A 20,797-nucleotide genomic window follows, 5' to 3' on the forward strand; every position below is an offset into this window, starting at 1 on the left:
TAATTTCAGCCATGCTCTGTTATCGATACATTGATTTTTCCATGTTGACAGCACCAACTGAGTTTAAAACACAAATAACAGCAGCATAGTGTAACAGCGCGTTAACATTAAGAGCTTGCTGCTCTGTAATCTGATAAGGTAGCGCCAAGAGCTAAACACTGATCTGACGTCATAAGCTATTAGTATTTGTTTTACATATATCAGATTGGCAATAAACACGCGTATATTAAAATCACTGCATATTTAAGTCGTTTGGTTACATACGTATATAACTAATTAATGAAGACTCGCAAATTGTTAGCTAAAATCGCGAATTTTATTTCGCGTTTAAGTGAGCGTGACGTCATAACTTACACAGGTTACACGCTCTCAGAGCGCGCTCACAATGTGCCGAATGCAACAGCTGACCTTGTACATTGCATTTGTCATGTGCTGATGTTTTTTGTGTTGGTTTCTATTTTTTTTTTTGTTTTTTCTACGCTTTTTGTTTTGTCTTGTCAGATCATTGCGGTGAGCGGACGTCTTGTGTTTTGCGCAGCGCTGCGTCGCAGTTTGCGTAAATTGACTCAACATAACTGTAACAGCAACAGCGCATTTTTGAATTGTGTTTACCGTTTTGTCAATGAGAATTGTGCAAATGAATTAATTTGATACAAAAGCTTGTGCATGTTATTTTTTTTTTATTTAAATAAAATCAATTGTGTATGGTTTTTTTTTTTTTTACTGTTGTTCTATTACTTGTTGTCAGTCACTGACAAAATACATGAATTTGATGTGAAATACGGCAAGGTGCAGGTGCAAAAAAATACAAATACAAATACAAATACAAATCCAAATAAAAGAACAAATTCAAATTGCAAACGCAACGAAATTTATGTAAGCACCAACAAGAAAAACGGCACATAGCATAAAAAAAAAAAAAAACGTACATTAACAATAAAAAGTATCTTTAAACATTCCAAATTGATTCTCTGCTTGTGCAAAAAAAAAAAAAAACTAATAAGTAAAAAGAAACGGAGAAGCAACAACAATAACAACAACAACAACAATAACAACGGCAGCAACAACAACAACAACAAGAAGAAGAAACCCATAGGCACGGCAAAGCCGAAGAAGAAGAAGCAGCAGCAGCAGCAGCAAATAAATAGCAATTTCGACTAAATAAAGGTATGTATGTATTTAATATATGCGCGCGTGTGTGTGTGTATGTGTGTGTAACGTTTACTTAACATACAAACAGTATATTGAGCTATAGATATGAATGTGCGCATCTGTGTGTGTGTGTGTGTGTTCATATTTCGTTATTAGTTTAACTCTTCAATTTATTATTGTTATTATTACTGCTGTTGCTCGCATGTGTGTGTGTGCGCGCGCGTGTTTGTGTGTGTGTGTGTGTGTGTGCTGTTGCCTCGTATTTGCTTCTTTTTTTTGTGTTGTCTCTTTCGCTAGTTCTTATTGTTGTTTGCCATTAACTATGCTCACTTGAGCCGAGCCACTGGAATAGTTACGTTAAATCAGTGCGTGTGTGTGTGTGTGTGTGTGTGTGTGTGTGTGTGCGTGTGTTGGCAAGCAGCGTAGATTACGTTGATAATGCTCAAGAAAATGCCAAGAGAACTTTTTGTTGTTCATGTATTTGCTTATTGTTCTTGGCACGCACACACACATACACACACACACACAGAGTAGATGTATATGGATATTATGCATAGATTAATCTACAAGCACATGCATGAATTGAAATTAAAATAAAATTGTATAATTGTTATAAATTCTCATTTGCAGTTGAGCTATGTACATACATTATGTAGTATAACAGTTGTGCATATATGTATGTATGTGTTTACATATAACAGTTTGTTTTTTTATTTATTCCATTTCTGTTTCATATCTTGTTTCAGCTCAATGACCTCGCATTCGCATGCTTCTTCTAGCTAACTAACTTTCTTACATTGCGCCATTTTGTCACGTCTTCGAATCTAACGTTAACTCACACACACACTCACACAGGCAATTTGACATTTAAGCCAGGCACATGCATCGATTAATATAATCGATTAATCAGGCGCAGCTGTCAACTAATGCAAGCAGTGCTGGAATCTGCCTGTCTAGGTGCATGTGTGTGTGTGTGCATCGATCCAATTGGATTCCGTTTAGTTCTTGGGCGCATGTACTGTCCGCCCAATTGCAAATCCAGTTGGACCGATAAGAGCAAAGCGCTTTAAAAGGCGCATTTCAACATTTTTTAATGATCCTTTGCCCTGCCTTTGTCTGGCTGCCGCAGCAGCAGCAGCAGCAGAAAAAACATCGCTTGGCATTTTACGACACATGCAAAACTTGCTATTTAACATAACCATATCCATTTCCATCCTCTGAGTCACACACACACACTCACACACACACACACACGCATACATATATGTACATGTGTAACTATGTGCGATTGGCAGAGTATCATTAAATGCAGATCTCTATAAAAGCATAAAAAACACATTGTTGCTGCTGCTGCAGTTGTTGTTGTTGTTGTTGTTGTGGTTATTGCGTTCGTTTCATCGATGCAAGCAAAGCGAAACCAAAACCGAACCAAGCCAACAACAACTGTCTACATGCATACAATCACACACATGTACACACATGCACACATGCACACATGCACATGCACACATGCAAGCAGCAATCCATAATAATCTTCCCGTAATTTATAGTCCAAGACAATTTATGTAATTTACAAATACCAAAAACGAAAGAGACACCAAGTGACGGAATGTAGACGAATGAGCGAGCGAAGCGAACGTTGAGAGCGAATGCAACTGCAACTAACGATAATAACAATAACTGAACAAAATATATGTACATACACATATATTTATATATATATATATATATATATATATATATATGTTATATATGCAACAACAACGACAGCGTACTAAATAAACAATTCAACAAATTTGATCCGAGGCGAACACACACACACACACACACACACACACACACACACACACTCACTCACACAAAACATCGTCGACTGGCACACGCACATCAAAATGCATATGAAGAAAGAAAAAAAAAAATAATAATTTGTGTAAGAAAACGTATAAAACAACAACAGTAAGTGCAGCGCTGCAGCAGAGCTGCAAAAACGGTAGAGAGAGCGGCGGGCGGGCGGGCGGACGGCGTTCAAACAAACGGCGACGTCGACGTCGACGGCGACGCGTATACAGAAAATGTCGTTCGTTTTTGTTTTTGCTTCTCAAGTTTTGTGAACGCATAAAATAACAAGTAGACGAAGGAGAAGCAGTAGCAGAAGAAGAAGAAGGAGGAGCCTTTCAATGCGGCACATCGAAGCTTAAATACACTAACAGATTCTTATATAAGTTCGATTCAAACAGCATCCACAGAAATAACTTAGTATGAGGAGCAACTGGTATATAATTATTAAATAGTTACTATGTTTAAGTGCATTCATAATTAATACACCTTTTTGCATGAGCACAAACACAAAAAAAAAATCACAGATAAGGTCTAGGGAACTTCCTTGTCAGGCTTATCAATGTGCATGTCAAAGTAATTGTACACACTCATAGTCTAGAGTATAGCAAAGCTTGTAATGAAAAAAAAAAAAAATAAAAACTATAGAAAAATTATAAAACTTGCACACATGCACGCGCAACGACGCTCACACACACACACACACACTCACACATCTCACGCTCATTCACTCACTCACACACTCGCACACAAACGCGCATTGAATGCGGTAATTGCATTTATTTCACGTGCATACGCTCCGCTCTGCGCTCTCTTCCCAAGTCCGTCTCTCTTTTAAGTTGCGCTCTGCGTATGCTCCCACCCAAAACCCCAAACTCGCTCGCTCTCTCGCTCGCTCGCTCGCTCTTTTCAACTAAGAACGAAATGCAGAAAAATCAACTTTGTGCAGAAAATGTTTTCTATGTTATTGACTTTCTATGTTTTCTATGCGGCTTGAATGCTTGCTTCTTCTTCTTCTTCTACTTGTTGTTGTTGTTGTTGTTGTTGCTTGTGTGTAGGTAAGGGCATTCCAAATGCGACTTTTTAGTTTGGCGCAACTTCTTTTCGCTTGCGGTTTAACTTTGCCTTGCATTGCATTAATGATGTTGAAAATGATCATTATGGATGATGCTGATGATGTTGATGAGGCTGAGAACTGGGTGGAGAATCACACAAAGGCAAACACACACAGACACACGCACAGCCATAAATACCTGCATAGCACATACATACATACATAGACAAGCATAGGTGAGAGGACTTGCTGGTTTGGCATCATTTATGTCGCTGCACCCCTCCTTACCCCCCTCACCAACCATTTACCACGCCAGCCTTGCATAAACTTGTCTATGTGGCCGCCGCTGCTGCTGCGCTTCATTCTGTTCCCAGTTCTCTGTTCCCAGTTCCCAGTTCTGAGTTGTCGCTGTGTGTGCGCTTATCTTTACTGCCGTTGCCGTTGCCGTTGCCTTTGCCATTGCCAAGTTTTTGTCTAGTTTTGGATTTTCTGGTCTTCTCGTGTATTTTTTTTTTTTTCGTATTTTCTTTCTTAACTTTTGAGTTTGTCTTGCTCTGACGCCTTGCGTCTCCTGCTCCTTCTTCATACTCTACCTTCGTTTGTGAGCACGCCCACCGCCCACACGCATATTCAGTTGCTGTTTGACTATTTATGCCCAGTCTTGAGTCGGCGCTGAATGGGGTATATTGGTTTTTGCATGGGCTATCTGAATATTAATTGAACTGGCTTCTAACGGTTATTTGGGATTATGTTCTAATTGGCGTAGCCTTCCATTATTTATCCATGTGGCTTATGCATGCTCGGTGTAGCTGGTTGCACTAAAACAGGGTATTTGCCAGTTGGGCAAACTCACTAATCGTGTACGTTTTTTTTTTCTTTTTGTCTCTGTTCTGCTGCTTGTGTTGCTTCTTCTTCTGCTTTAACTTAGTGCGCCTTGCATCTTACGTGGGTTGCTGTCGTTACTAACATCATCATCATCATGATCATCATCATGATCATCATCATCATCTTCATAATCATTATTATAATCGGATTTATCATAAACGTCATTATCGGCAGTTGTTATTTTTAGCTTTGCCTTAGCAGCGCATTCTTGTCCCTGACATAAGTACATGGATATGATTTTAATAACATGCATATGTATGTGCATGCATGCATGCATACATGCATACAAAAATATGTACATGCAAACATGTACATGTATGCGCACATCTACAGCTAAGTGCAGCTCCCGCTATCTCTCTCTCTCTCTCTCTCTCTATCTCTCTCGCTCCCTCCCCCTTTGTCTGCCTAATCCACTGGCTTAATTTGTATTTGTCTTATATCCATTTTCGGATTACTGTGAAATTCTCAATTTGTTTTTATTTTTTTTTTTTTTTAATTTTATGTTTCTTCTCTTGCGAAACACAAAACGTAACTGTTTTTTTTTTTTTTTTTTTTTTTTTTTGTTATTTGGTTACGCGGAAAATGTTTACACAATTTGGTACAAGATTGAATATCATTCGATTTATGCATGCATATATATATATATATATATATATCTTTTTATCATATGCACAAGTTTTTCATGTCTTTCAGCTGCAGATGCCAGACTTCATAATCGTATACCCTATCAAAGGGTATTGTTATTTTTTTATTGATTCGATGTAAGCACCTTTTTTTGTACAAATTAGTTTGTAAATCTTTCGATCTAAACCTAGAAATTGTGATGAGTCCTAGACAGGAACAAAAAGTCGCAATAAAAATGGGTTGCTAAAGGGTATTTGATCGTCGACATCAGCCGCTTCCCGTCAATGTCTTTTATTTAGCCAACTACAATGCTGCATATTGGGGCCTTACAGACTTGGGACCACACCTAACTATAACGCGTCTCAATCTTCAGTTGGAGCTTGTCTTTCCGATATGCGTATGTGCATATATGTGTGCACATACATGCACACAGACAAGTTGTAGGTGTTGAATTTCCACTTGCCTCTCTCGCACTTTATCTCTGTGCACACACACAGATATCTGACCCGACTGTATCTTCGTATCTTCATCTGGCTATCATATAATAAACATGCATACATACATATATGCATGCATGTACCATATGTGTATGTATGTGTATTTGTACTCGTATGTATGTATGTATGTGTGCACTTCTTCCGGACCCATTGTTATGGCAAGTACATGTAAATTGTTGTTCACGTTGTGCTCATTGTCGTGAGCTCGTAATTACCACGCACGGCTCCAAATCGAAATGCTCTAATATCTTACAAGTGCCACGCCCAAGCGCATGCGTACGCCCACATGCATCGCAAATCTTGTTTTTTATCTATCAAATTGAAACTGCGAAAACCAATTGACTAAAAAGATAAACTTATATTAATAAAAGATCTAGATCTTTGTACTTTGTACAAATATTCGCAGATGAACTAAAATTCTTCGAGCAATAATAAAGTGTATTTACAATGGAACTTGAGATTGTACAATCTAAAAAGTTTTGTAGTTTTCCACTTGCCTCATGATTATTATAATTGTCTTTCTAATTAGTAAGATTATCCAAACCCTTGTAGCTGTAAATATTTGCTTGACTCGTTATGGAAAAATGAACCAGCTCATAATTGAATTAGAATCAGAAATATACAGAATACAAATTTAATGAAACCCATTCAAAAGTTAAATAAAAAAAATATCAACAAATAAATATATGTATGTAAGTATAGTAGAGTAAAATGTCAATTTAATGGAAATTTTCGGTTTACAAAATTTCCAGATCATGTTCTCTATGAAGAACTATTTTTCGCTTCAAAAATGTCATTCGAAACGTGCGTTTCGAACTAGTTCCAGTTAACTTAAATTGATGCAATTATAAAATAAAAGTGGAAAATTCCAAAAAATTAACTGAGACCGGGCAACGCCGGGTAATGCCAGCCTTTTAAACTATATATTCAATTTATTCATTTCTGTGTGACCATATTTCCCCCTAGTTTTATTTTTTTTTTATTTTTTAATACTCTCTCAAAGAGCTTAAAAAGAGCAAAAAAGAAAAAAAAAATTGTAGCAATTATATAAAAGAGTTTTCTATGAAAGAAATTTCTGCAGAATTCTATGCAAAGTTTTAATTGGAAGCTAAGCGTATGCAATGCAATGTACATGTGTGTGTGTGTGTGTGTGTGTGTGACTCGTTTCTGCTTTTGGCATTCTTCTTCTTACATTTGCGCAACTTTATTGCACTCAATTTTTGCGCATTTTATGGTTACAGGGTAGAAGAAGAAGCAGCTGCCGCAGCAGCAGAAGAAACGCGCTGTATCTTTCAATAGATACTTTCTAAGTCAACGACAGCGTTTAGAATTTATCTAGTGCGCACACACACACACACACACGCGCGCGCACACGCGAACGTATTTGTGTGCAGATCTATCAGTGCGCCAACTTCGTCTTCGTTCTTTGCGATGTGTGTTCCTCAAGTCTTCGGCGCTGTTTTTCGCTCTCTGCCGCGCTCGCTCTCTAGCTGTGCATGTGTGCGTGTGTGTGTGTGTGTGTGTGTGCGCTTGCTGTCCGCAAATATGTTCATACAAATATTAAATTGTACATACCAGCATACACCGCCGTACCCCTCCCCTCCCCCCATCCCTTGCGCACCATCCTTTTGAGTCTTAGCAGCCACTCACCGTCCGTGCGTTGTATAAATTTTCTGTGGAACTGTACAATAGCTAAATAAAAAAAAAAAAAAAAAGAAAAACAAAGTTAAAGCACAACAACGACCAACGACGACGATACAAGAGTTAAGTATTAAATGTACGTGCGCTGCACACACACATACAGTTAGTGTGAGAGTGAGAGAGAGAGAGGCGTGAGATGCATGTGTATTGTAGTTATGTATGGCTAGTAAGTGTAAGTAGCGTGTATTTGTATTTCGTCGTCTTTTTGTTGCTGTTGTTGTTGTGGTTTTTTTTTTCTTTAATAGTTGTCCGTTGAGCACTTTGGCTGCGACTTGGACTACGACTTTAGCACGCTGAAATAACTAAAGCAACAGCCAACAGGAACAGCAGCAGCAACAACAGAAAATAGCAGCAGCAACAACAACAACAACAACAACAACAACGGCATTAAGAGACAAATGTTGAGTTTCTTGACTTTTCTGCCTTTACTATTTAGTGTTGAAGTTCGGCTCTCTTTGGTTGTATGTTTGTGTTTGTTTTTGTTTTTTTTTTTTTGCTCTTAGTTTGTGCAAGCCGGCAGTAGCTGTTGCTCTCGTACTCGCACTCTTACTCCATTATCCATGCTCATGCATTTTATACGTTTGTTATAAACTGTAATATTTCCTCATATGTAAACCGCGAGCGACGTTAACATTAACGTGTACGTTGACGTTGACGTCGACGCCGACGTCGACTTCGACGTTAACGTTGTATTCATTACTGTTGCTGTTTTTCTTTACTATGGTTTCAATTTTATTTAATTTTATTTTAAACTCTAAACAAAAGACTCCAAGTGAGCTGCAGACTCGACTTGGACACACACACACACACACACACACACAACACAATGAATGCTAATGGCTGGAAGAAGGGGCGAAAAAAAAAATCAAGAAAAAATGGTTATAGGTGGTAGGGGGGGGGGCGGCAGTTGAACGAGGGGGTTAACGATTGAACGTACCATATGCGGGCAGGGCATAAAAACATACACACACATATGCACACATAGTTATGAATGCGATTGTGTGTGTGTGTGTATGTGTGTGTGTCTTTATAAATTATACAGATATTCCATACATGTACATAGTTATGTTTGTAAGTATACTAACGTGTATATTGCTGTAGTTATATTCAGACAAGAAAAAAAAAAAATGCGACATGGAGACGGGAATTGTACGTACAAGTACTCGGTCGTACAAATATGTATTGCAAATTGGTTGGGTTTTCAGTTCCAGTTTCCAGGTCGTTGCTGGTGTCTCTAACTACGACTGTGTGTGCGTGTGTGTGTGTGTGTAAGAGAGAGAGAGAGATAAAGAGACGCTGTAAGCGTTTGCGTAGTTATTGCATGTTCTTATTTCTTGTTTCTATTTGCGCGACTGACTGCAGTTTTTCTAGATCTTATGATTTCCTTCTTCTCATCGCGATCCCATCCAAATTTGAGTTTGCCATTTTGTTGCTGTTGTTGTTGTTGCTGTTGTTGCTGTTGCGCTTGATTTCCATCATTTGAATAGTACAAGAAGCGTTGTCGTTATTTGAGCTGAATCTGGAACTGGTTCAGGAATTTCACATTCCTCGCACTATTTGAAAACGACGCATTGCCGTTTCAGTGTTGATCAGTTCGCACATTTTTGATTAGGTGTTGCAAGTGTAGCGCATATGCATATAAGTATTTAATATTCTGTCATTTTTTAGTACATTAAAGCCAACTCTCAAATTAGTGCAACTTTCATTTGCAGCCCATTAAAAAAGGAGCAGCAATTTGCAAGCAAAGAAAAGCAGCGGCATTGAGTTGCTTCTAATTTGTAGCTTATTGAAAAATAATACCAATTTGCAAGAAAATGCAGTCGCGATGCGTTGCGTTGCGTTGCGATGCTCTTAACATAAGACGTTTCTATACATACATACATACAGATGCATTTGCATATATACACACATATATATATATATGTATGTATATGTACATATGCATTTGTATGTGTGTATATTTTTCTTTTTATAATAAGCGCTTGAAGTGCAGCTTAGGATTTTATCTCTTGTTTTCTTTGCTGTTGAGACTTATTTTCTTGTTGCGTATGTGTGTGTGTGTGTGGGTGCGGGGGTGTGTTCAACTTCAACTGATTCCTGTTCTGCTCGGCTCACTCCTCAGTTGGATAAAAAGTTGTACTCGAAGTTAATATGCAGATGTTTGTCTTTACTTTAGGATGCAAAAAGCCCTTTTGCCATTTTTGCTTAGTTTTATGCGCAATAGCAAACGCTTGGCCCCTTGCCTCCTGCCCAATCTTGCATTGCACTAACTTGCACGGCTCCCTTCGGCCGTCCTTGCTTACCCTTTTAAGTGCGCACACACACACACACACACACACATGCTTAAAGAGCAAGCGAGAGCGAGAGAGCGCGCGATAAAACTAGAGAGCGCGCGTGAGAGAACATGAATTTATCGTTGTAGTTTCTGTGGCGGTTAACCTCACCTCACCTCGGCTTGCACACACCCCTCCCCTGGCCCTACCACGGCCCAGCCACTACCCATCCCCATCGAGCCCCTTGCCTGCCTTTAGTAGCAGTCATCCGGCTCATAGAGTTTATTTTATTATTTCGTTTCGTTACGATTTTTGCTATTATTTATTTGTTCGCTTCCCACTGTCTGTGTGTGTGTGTCTGTGTGTGAGTGTGTGTGTGTGTGTTTTTAAGTTTTGTTATTTTTTTTTTTTTTAGTTTTGACTTGTTTTCTTTTGTGTAATTTTATTTTCGTTTGTATCAAGTTCGTATGTATGTGTGTGTGTGTGTGTGTGTGTGTATGGCAACGACAGTAAGAATTGTATTACCGTTGTTGTTGTTGTTGTTGTTTTTGGAATCTACACAATAATAAAAATGCTCGAGTCTCATATATAGATTGGGTTGCTTGAAGGTGACAAAGCGTTGGTAAAGGGAAGGGTGGCGGGGGGGTAGCTTGTTTGCCTGTCGTCTCTGTATTTGTATGTGTGTGTGTGTGTTTATTGTGTGCGTGTTTTTATTTTCTTGAATTTCAATTTTTTCCCTCTCTTGTTTCTTAGTTTTATTTATTTAGTTTTCGTCTACGTTTGTTTTTTTTGTTTGTTTGTATGTATTTTTATATTTCTCCGACTCTCGCATTATTAATAAATAGTTTCTCGTTCTCTGTATTCCATTTCAGTATCCAAATCGCCGCCACTTCAATCGCGTCAACGTTTTCCGTCTTTTCCCGTGACGCAAAAAACAAAAAAAAAAAAAAAAACAAAAAACAAAAAACAGAAGAAGAAAATACAAACAAAAGTCAAAAAATAAAATACAAACATTTGGCCACACGCTGCACGGCGCACAGCGTTGCCACTTGTTGATTTTGTTTGTTTTTGTTATTGGTTTTGTTTTTGTTTCTGCATTGCTTTGTTTTTATTTTTTGTTGCGGGTGTCCGCTTTGAAGTCCAATGCCGCCGCAACGGGAACGCGGATAAATAACGGCAGTGCGACGCTAGAGAGGAGAAGATCTGGCATGCAGCTGGCTGGCTGGCCGGCTGGCTGCTCACACGCCTCCTCCTCTAACTCCGATTCCAGCTCCAGTTCCAGCTCCAGCTCCAGCTCCAGCTTCAGCTCCAGTTCCGATTCCAATACCAATTCCAATTCAAATTCCACACATAACTATACGTATCACGACGGGGGCAACAGCTTCTATTACAATTCCTATCGCATATCCTGATCTCCAGCAAATTCAACATGGACGCCGAGATATGCAATCCGCAATTATGCCGCATTTGCATCACATCGCACACAAACTCTATGCAAATGATATCCATATTTGGCGAGGATTCGCTTTGGCAAAAGATCACCACATTGGCGGATGTTAAGGTAAGAGAAACAAGAACAAACCGACTTTTGGGGGCACTTGGTATTTGACTAGACGACTTTAGGGTGTTCCAATCAGACGCACCGATTGCCAACTAGAATATGTTCAGGCTGCGAATCGAACCGGCGTCCTTAAGTTCTGTTCGTGTAGCTAATTTAACATAGACATGAATCTACGCTTAAATTAGAACCTTGCGGTTAAATTTTAAATGAAATAATTGGAATTTTGGCTCGTTTCACTTGCGTCACAATTCAAATAACAAAACAGTGCGCCAATTGGCAGCGTCCGACTAGTAGATACCGTGTACATCGTAGCTTAAATATACAAACACATATTTAGAGAAAGGCAAAGAAAATAACTAGAATATTCCCCGGCCTTGCCCGGTGGCACATATCAAATAAATGCTCTCCTAGATCTTAGAAAATGAATTTAATCGAATGGCAAATAAAAATGCTTTCTGTTGCGGGTGAAATTCCCCAAGCTCTTCAAATCGGACAAAATTGAAAACCACAAAAAAAAAAAAAAAGGGTTTAAATCTACGAAAAATGTGAAACACGTCTCAAATGATTTTGATCGCCATTTCCACCAAGAATGAATGCATTTTTCGAACAAAAATCTTAGAAAATTAGATTGGCAGTTCTTTTAAGATATCTACATATCTATCAAGTCATATCATAGTATTTGCTCTACGTGTGCTCAGTATCTACTGGGTTTATATTCCAATTGGAATGCCGTGCAAGCTGATTAGAATTTCAGAGAGATAAAAGTAACTTTTGAGAGTCGTTCAAGATAAAAGATTGAAATTTAAATTATGTTTTAAATGCTGACTTCATGAAATGTTCTTTATATTCGCATGCTCTCTAAAACTATCTTCATTTGCTTTATTTTTAAAATATGCCATCATGATATCTCATTGTTTAACTTTTGACAATCTTTTTGCGTTTACGCGTGATTTAAGACTTTTTGTAAAGATAAACTTTGGCAACCAGATTTAAACAATGCTGTTTAGAATCTTCAGAATCTATTAAAAGTTTTTGTTTGCTGCAAAAATCAATAAAATAAAGAAACTCCAAGAGAACAAAACATTTGGAATTCTATGTTAAAGCGTTTCCATCTGGCTAACATGCCAATTGGAATGAACTAGTTGAATCGTTGAAATGAACTTGTTGAAATGCTCAACTAAATAGAATAGATCCTGCATGAACCAGTTCAGTTCACGACTTTAAAATAAGCTTGAGCCTGGAATTTCCAACACCCCCAATTCAGCTGCTGGTACATGCGTACATGCATACATGCGTACATGCATGCGTACATGCATACGCGAAGGCGTTTCTCTGTAAAGTGATATGTATATGTATGCATGCATGTATGTGTGCGTGTGTGTGTGTCCCGTATATATGTATGTACTGGCACTGATATATTAACATATTTCATAGAATAGCCGTAATTCACAACATTTTTATCTCTTTCACAGTAACTGACATGAAATGAAATGAAGAAAAAAACGTTTCGTTTGCTTTTGTTTGTTTGTTTTTGTTTTTGTTCGTAATTCTTTTTTTTTTCTGTTTGTTTTAGTTGAGTTCAGCTCGTTTAGTTTTTAAGTATTATACCGTTTTTTTTTTCTTCTTTAGCCGGCGTATCATATACATGCATACATACATACATAACTTGGTTTTGTCTGTGCGTGTTTTTTTTTTATTTTTTTTTTATTTTAAATTGGAATTTCTTCTGTTTCTTGTTGCTTGTATTTAGTTTTCTTTCGTTTGCTGCTTTTGTTAAATAATTTACCGTTTGAATTGCTGCTTATACATACACACATGCATACATGCATACATGCATGCATATCTATATTTTTCTTCTTCTTTTGTTTGACGTCTCGCACACACACACACACAAGCACAACTAAGTATATGTATGTAAATGTATAATTCATGTTTGGTTTAATTCCATAAATTTTTCTTTTACAATTTTGTGCTGCCGCTGCCTCTGCTGCTGCCTCTGCTGCTGCTTCTGCTTCTTCTCGCATCTGCGCTCTCTTCACACAAACTGTTCTCTCTGTTTGTCTATCGCTGTCTCGCTCGCGCCGCTCTTGCGCTCGCTCTCGGCATGCGGCGGCATTCATTCAGTTAGTCGTTGTCGGCTTAGACGTTCGTTGGCCCCCTATCTGCCGCCCGCCCAATGGGGCGGGACGCAGGTGGCGATTAGTGTTGCCAATTCAGCCATTTTCTAGCTGTATTCGACAGTTTTAGCTATTTTAAAAAATTTATTTTGCTATTGTTGGCAGCTCACTTTTTTTTAAAGCTATTTTATAGCTTATTTTTGCAAGCTATTCAGCTAGTTTTTGTTTTTGTTTTTGTTTATTTTTTGATTGGGCAACACTGCGACGTCAACTCTTGCCCAACTCTTCGCACCGCGCCCCGCGTCTTCGTCGTCAACTTCGTTTGCGGCTGCGAGCGCTGCTTTGAATTTATTCCATGCCATTCCATTCCATTCATGTATTTTTTTCATATACATATTATAATTTATTTATTTTTTTTTTTAATATTTTTTGGTTTTTTGTTTTTTTGATTTTTTCCTGAATGTGAAATGTTTTTCTGGTTTTCTGCTATTTCTCAGTTTATTTTTTTTTAACATCTTTTCACATACATTTCGATTGCTGCTTTGGATTAATTTTTCTTTCATTATGCTTTCCTGCTTCTTCTTTTCTAATCATATTTATTATGGCTTTTTTTTTACATATATTTTTTTTTATCGTGTTTATGGGGCAAAACTCGTTGAGGAAACACGAGATCGCAGCAGATCGCGTTTATTAAACTTTAAATACACACACACACACACACGCGCGCACATACATACATACACACATACATGCTTACATGTGTATGCATATGTATGTGTATGTGTATACACCTGAGTACGCTCTATGTTTGTGTATTTATTTTTGTAGCTCTGCTAATTCTTGTGTAAATAAAACAGTTTTTCCATATCAAGGTTTCTGTATAATGAACATGATTATAACTACATACATGCATGCTTACATACATGCATGCATGCTTACATACATGCATACATGCATACATACATGCATGCATATATATCTATGCATATGTATGTGTGTCCGTGTGTATTATTACTATTTTGTTCATTTAATACAAAAATCCCAAAACCAAATGAAAATACGCAACAGATGAAAAAAAAACCTGTCGAGACGTTTTCTGTGCCTTCTATTTTTTTATAGTTTTTATGCATAGCTGAGATTTGGTTCGTCGACCCGCAAATCAAATTCGAAAGAAAAAAACCTTGTAAACTTTACTTTTTACCAGAAAAGCTAGAAAACAAGGTTTTTAACTGTGCTTGAGGTTCTTTCTTCTACGCTCCGGTTCATAAATGAACCAGTTCGCGCGCCAATTAGTTTGTTTGCTGGTTCAAAATGCGAGCGACAATTCTGATTGGAATTGCCAAAGGGATTCTAAGTAAAAAAATAATTGAATATAGCTTTATAGGCTAACAATATATGAACTTAAATTAAGCTGAACTAAACGAATTATCGTTGAATAACTTTCAATTTACCTGTGCAGATCGCCAAGAATGACACATTGCCGCAACAGGTGTGCGTAAACTGTGCCAAGACGGCCATCTCGGCGTGTTTGTTCAAGAAGAAGTGCGAGGATGCGGACAACTTTTATCGCCAGCAGCTGCTGATCAAGAAGATCGAGGGGCATACGGGCGAGCTGAACGTCGAGACGGTGCTCGACCAGCCGGCGCCGGATCCACCGCCAGCCGCCGAATGCCTCCTAACAGCTGCCGGTCTTCCGGCGAGAAGCGGCAGCAGCAGCAGCGCCAGCGGCAGCGGCAGTGGCAGCGCCAGCAGCAGCGGCGGCGGCAGCAGCAGCAGCAGCAGCGGCGGCAGCAGCTCAGACGACGACGAGGAGGAGGACAATGCGAATGGCGTAACCGAACCGGATCCGGATCCGAATGGCAATGTTAACGACAGCGATGCAGTCGAGGCACGGCCCCAGAATGGGCACGTCAACAGCAATGGCCATCAGCAGATCACAGAGCAGCGGCGGGAGGAGCAGCAGCCGAAGCAGCCGAAACAGGAGGCCGATGCACTGCAGCAAGTTGACGAGCCACAAAGTCTGGCGCTTGAACTCCAGCAACAGCAACAGCAACAGCTGCAGCAGCAGCAGCAGCAGCAACAGTTGCAGCAGTTGCAGCAGGAGCCGCACGAGGATGGCGAAATGCCGGAGCACATGCCGTTCAATTCGATACGCCTGATGCAGGAGTATATGCAGCAGCGCATGAACAAGTTTCCCAATGGCAATGGGCATGTGTTGGGTGCCGGCGGTCACAACGATGTGGATGATGACAATGACGATGATGACGACGAGGACGAGGACATGACATTGCCATTGATACCAGAAATTGAGCTGATAACACCCTCGGATCCGGACCCGGAACCGTCCGGCGGCATGATGCCCGGCAGCGATACAGATGCACCCGCCGGTCTGGCCAATGGTGCTGTCGCCGGCGCTGTCCATGGTTCAGCCGGCATCGGCGTCGGAGTCGGTGGCTTCCAGTGTCCGCACTGTTACCTAATCTTCGAGATGAAGCAGATACTCAAGGCGCACATGCAGAGCGTGCACGGCGCACCCGGACCCGTCTACGAGTGCACCAATTGCCGCAAGACCTACTTCTACAAGCGTTTCCTCGAGAAGCACATCCGACGTGGTCGTTGCGTCAAGAAGCGACGCAATCAGACGTAAGTTGCCCAACTGCCCCACCATTATGCTCCGTCCAGCATTTGCCTAATCCTATTTACCAATTGACTCGTTCACAGCCGGCCGATGCAGTGCTCCGATTGCCATGTCCTCTTCCCCACCGGCCATCATCTGGGATGGCACAAGCGCACCGGCTGCCCATCCAAGGCGGCCAAAATGTAAGTACCCATCGGGCTGGCAGCGGGAACAATGATAGGAAGCACTCGTGCAATTCAGTTCAACTTTAGATGGGCTCTCCTTGAGCTTTCAGAGATCTCTGCAGTTCCAACGCCCCACCTACTGCCCCCCCAATGTACTTATCCATCGACTGGCTGAACACTTTTAAGTAATCTATATAACGGTATATATATTATAGCTGAACAAATAGATCAAAACGACATATTTTGCTGAGTTTGAACCAGCGATTTCTCGCCTGTTCTTTAACATTTTAGCCAAAATAAGGCGTCGATTCAAATTTCAGCTTCTTAGATCTTAAGCTTTGGGCCTTTTAGTAAGTCAGTTAAGCAAATGTAAAAATTAAAAAAAATGTGATTGAGTTTGAACCAGCGTTCTCTCGCTCCTACTCTACCCTTTGACCCATTAAAAAGTGAGTTTTGTTCAATGCGTTCATCTCCTCCTTTCAGTTAAATCAGTTGAACAAATACAGAAAAAAGTGAATTATGTTGCTGAGTTTGAACCAGCGTTCTCTCGCTCCTACTCTACCCTACGACCCAAAAAGGAAGCTGAACTGAAAATTTACAGCTTCCTATATGCTAGGCCATGGGCTATGTGTTGATCATCTATCGATTAGACAGTTAGACAAATAATAAAACAAAACAAACAATTGTTATTGAGTTTGAACCAGCGACTGCTCGCTACTACCCTAACTTTCGTGCGCAAAGTAAGCTACAACTGCTACGCATTAAACAAAATAACAGTTAGTCAGTGAAACAAATGAAAACAAATTAAAAGTTGGCTAAGTTTGAACCAGCGACTTCTCGCTTGTAACGCTAACATTCGTTCGCAAAGGAAGCTTCAGCTGCTACGTTTCAACCCGTATGATATGCTTTTCGTTAGTCAGTTAAACAGTTATCAGAATAGGCAATTGTCTCCGAGTTTGAACCAGCGACTTCTCGTTTGTAACGCTAACTTGTGTTCGCAAAGGAAGCTTCAGCTGCTACGTTTCATTCCGTGCGAGAAGCTTTCATTTAGTCAGTTAAATAGACAATTGTTATCGAGTTTGAACCAGCAACTTCTCGCTGGTTCTCTACTATATCATATGTAATATCTTTATCTAAGTATATCTACTTTAACTCTCTCCTCTTTTGTGTACACTTTTGCAGGCCCTTGCAGCAGCTCTTCAAGCAGAATATTGTGCAGTTCAACAACTTTCCGAAGCGCGTGGTGCCGCGCAAGCCGCCGCCGCCGCCGCCGGACAATGCTGCACTGCATCTGAACAATCGCAAGTAGGTGGCAATTTGTTGTGTGTGAAGAGGAAATTGACTGATTCGATTTGTTTTAACTGGAATTTGTTTTTGTTTTCTTATAGGCTGGGCCTGACGAACAAGCGCAAGGGACGCACTCGCATCAAGCTGGACGCCAAGAAGATCGCCCTGGCCAAGCAGCTGATCTTGCGCGAGGCAACCACCACAGTGATTGCCAATGAGCTTAACATCTCGCGCACCTTCGCCTGGCGTTTGCGCAAGAGTCTCGTGAACGGTGTCAGCCTGCACGAGCGCGTCGTCGATCAGGCTCTCGAGGAGCACCAGCACCAGCAGCAGCACCAACAGCAGCAGCAACAGCTCCAGCATCAACAGCAACAGCTGCAGCTGCAACAGCAGCAGCAGCAGCTGGAGCTGGAGCAGCACGAACGCCAGCTGCTGGAAGAGCAGGAGCGCCAGCAGCAGCAGCAGCAGCAGCTAACGTTGCCATATGGCCATCTGGGCCTGGGCCTCATCAAGGAGGAGCAAATGGACAGCGACGATGAGCAGCACGCGCCGCTCACCATTCTTGACCAGCTTGAGCCCGACGACATCAATGGCCAGATCGAGTGCGAACACGATCGGGATCGGGATCGCGAGCTCGATGGCGATGCCGATACCGATGCTGATGGCTTGGTCGAGGGCGAGGGCGAGGGCGTGGGCGTGGGCGAGAATGATGGCATTGGCGATATTGGCGCCGAGGAAACGGCCGGCTATGCTGGCGACGATGATGTCTGCGGCCTGCTGCACAACGGCTACGATATGCGCGCCCAGCTGGAGGAGCATAGCCCCCTGGCCGAGTGCGCCGATATGGACCATGAGCTGCACTCCAAGCGCGCCATTTCCCTATCACCGACACCCATGTTGCCGGCACGCGCCGATGTCGAAGCCTATCAGCGACTCCTGGCCGAAACGCATCGCTTTCCGCACATTGTCAATGCCCAGCAGCTGCAGCTCCAGCAACAGCAGCAACAGCAGCAGCAGCAGCAGCAACAGCAACAGCAACAGCAGAAGGTCGCCCACAATGGAACGCTGCCCATGTTGACGCGCTATCCGCCCGCCGTTGTGGCGGCCAAGTAAGTAGAGCCGAGCTCGTTGAGCTGGTCAGGCTAGGCTGTAAGCTGGTTGATTGATTGGATACTTCATGTTCTCTTGAGGATGACAGCATTTCCGAGGCAGAAGGAAGCTCAAACGAGTCCATCATGTTGGAGCTGGACGACGAGCTAATGTCGTTGTTCATCCGTTTGTCCGTTTGTCAAGAGACCAATTATCTATGCTTGATGATTTTATCCTATTCAATTCGATAACTTCTTGACACTATCGATAAATATCGATTTGGAGGCAGAGTTTATTAAGCATAGCTTGGCATTTATAAGCACCCATATGCGGCAAACCTGAAATTTAGGTTCTTTTCATTTCGATAACTTATTCACAATATCGATAAATATCGATTTGAAGATATTGTTTAAAATTGCAAGAGTCAGCTTTAGCTGCATTCAAACCTGATACAGATGAGGCATTTGGACGTTTTCGGTCATTGTCCAAATAAAAGCTTAAGTGTGTACACACTTTTTCTATTTTATATTCCTTAAAATCTTAATGATCGGACTCTATACTCCGAAGTTAATCATGAACTTTAATTGAATTCTTGGAGTTTTCGTGACTCCTCTCTCTCTCTCGCTCTCTCTCTCTCTATCGCTCTCTCTCTGTTGTCCTTCTCTTTCTATTGCATGTCAGAAAAATATGCAATTAATTTAATGCATTTCTTTGCCATTTTTTCAGTCATGCTTTGCCCGTCAACTTGTCCCTGCGCTCGCTGCCGCCCATCAACAGCAATGAGAGGTTTGTGCTCTCTCTCTCTCTCTCTCTCTCGCTCGCTCGCTCTATCTAATGTTGTTGTCTCTCTTTAAGCAATGGCAGCTCTGGCAGCAACCCGCATCATCATCATCAACAGCCGCAGCCGCAGCCACCGCCGCCGCAGCAGCAGCAGCAACAGCAGCCGCTAACGCAGATCCATCAGCCTGGCAAGAAGCCACGCAAGCCGAACGTCTTCATTGATGATGAGAAATATGCCATGGCCAAGCTGTTGGTCGCACAGAATGCGTCCACCATGGAGATAGCGCGTGCCCTAAATGTCTCCCAGATGACGGCCTGGAAGGTGCGCGATGCCATACTGAAGGGCGTGCCGCTCTCGTATCGCAACAAGCGCGCCGAGGGGCGTGACGAGGCGGCCGTCCAGGCTGCCAAGGAGCAGCAGCAACAGCAACAACAGCAACAACAGCAGCAACAGCAGCAACAACAGGAGCAACAGCAACAGCAGCAACGCCATCAACAGGAGCTGCAGCGTCAGCAGCAGCTGCAAATGGAGCTGATCAAACAGCAGCAGCAAAAGCAACAGCAACAGCAGCGACAGCAGCAGGAATTGCTGCTGCAACAGCAACAACAACAGCAGCAGCAGCAACAGCAACAGCAGCAGCAACTGCGTCAGACACCAGCGGACACATCACATTATCAGCAGCAGCAGCAGCAGCAGACGCCGCCATTGAATGGTGGGAAAATGTTGCATCCGCGTCGCCGCTTGAAGGCCGCCGAGCGTGAGATGCGCGACAAGGAGATCACACGCGAAATACTCGAGCTGATCAAGGAGGACAGCAATATACAGTACTGGAAGGTGTCCGCACGCCTGGCCGAGAAGGGCATCAATATATCGCCGTCGTCCGTCTGCCAGAAGCTCAAGTCGATGGGCATACATCGGCGCTGGAAGCCCGGCGACAAGCCGCCCATGCTGGCCATCAGTCAGTTCAAGGCGGCAACCGTTGCCGCTGCCGCCGCGGCGGCCACATTGGCGGCGAATGGCGCCAGCTTTGGTCTGCCGAATGGCGTCAATGTCGGCGTCGGCGTTGGCTCGATGGTCGACGATGTCTACGAGCAGCAGCAGTTCGATATGGGCGGTCCACATTTTCTTAGTGCCTTTA

The 20,797-nt window shown here is 41.7% G+C and overlaps 1 protein-coding gene across 1 annotated transcript in view; it reads left to right on the plus strand.

Moving 5' to 3' along the window:
* The first annotated feature begins 481 nt into the window (after positions 1 to 481).
* Positions 482 to 20,797, plus strand: part of LOC6633582 (uncharacterized) — a 24,063-nt gene continuing 3,747 nt past the window's right edge. The window contains exons 1-8 of the mRNA XM_032440049.2: positions 482 to 1,167; positions 10,895 to 11,583; positions 15,160 to 16,343; positions 16,422 to 16,520; positions 17,685 to 17,807; positions 17,891 to 18,898; positions 19,605 to 19,664; positions 19,734 to 20,797. The exon at positions 19,734 to 20,797 is cut by the window's right edge and continues 3,747 nt beyond it. Coding sequence (XP_032295940.1) covers positions 11,452 to 11,583; positions 15,160 to 16,343; positions 16,422 to 16,520; positions 17,685 to 17,807; positions 17,891 to 18,898; positions 19,605 to 19,664; positions 19,734 to 20,797 — 3,670 coding nt within the window. The 5' untranslated portion in view covers positions 482 to 1,167; positions 10,895 to 11,451. The remainder of the gene's footprint in view (positions 1,168 to 10,894; positions 11,584 to 15,159; positions 16,344 to 16,421; positions 16,521 to 17,684; positions 17,808 to 17,890; positions 18,899 to 19,604; positions 19,665 to 19,733) is intronic.

This window comes from Drosophila virilis, chromosome X, assembly GCF_030788295.1.
Source record: "Drosophila virilis strain 15010-1051.87 chromosome X, Dvir_AGI_RSII-ME, whole genome shotgun sequence".
In the NCBI taxonomy this organism is placed as follows: Eukaryota; Metazoa; Arthropoda; class Insecta; order Diptera; family Drosophilidae; genus Drosophila; species Drosophila virilis.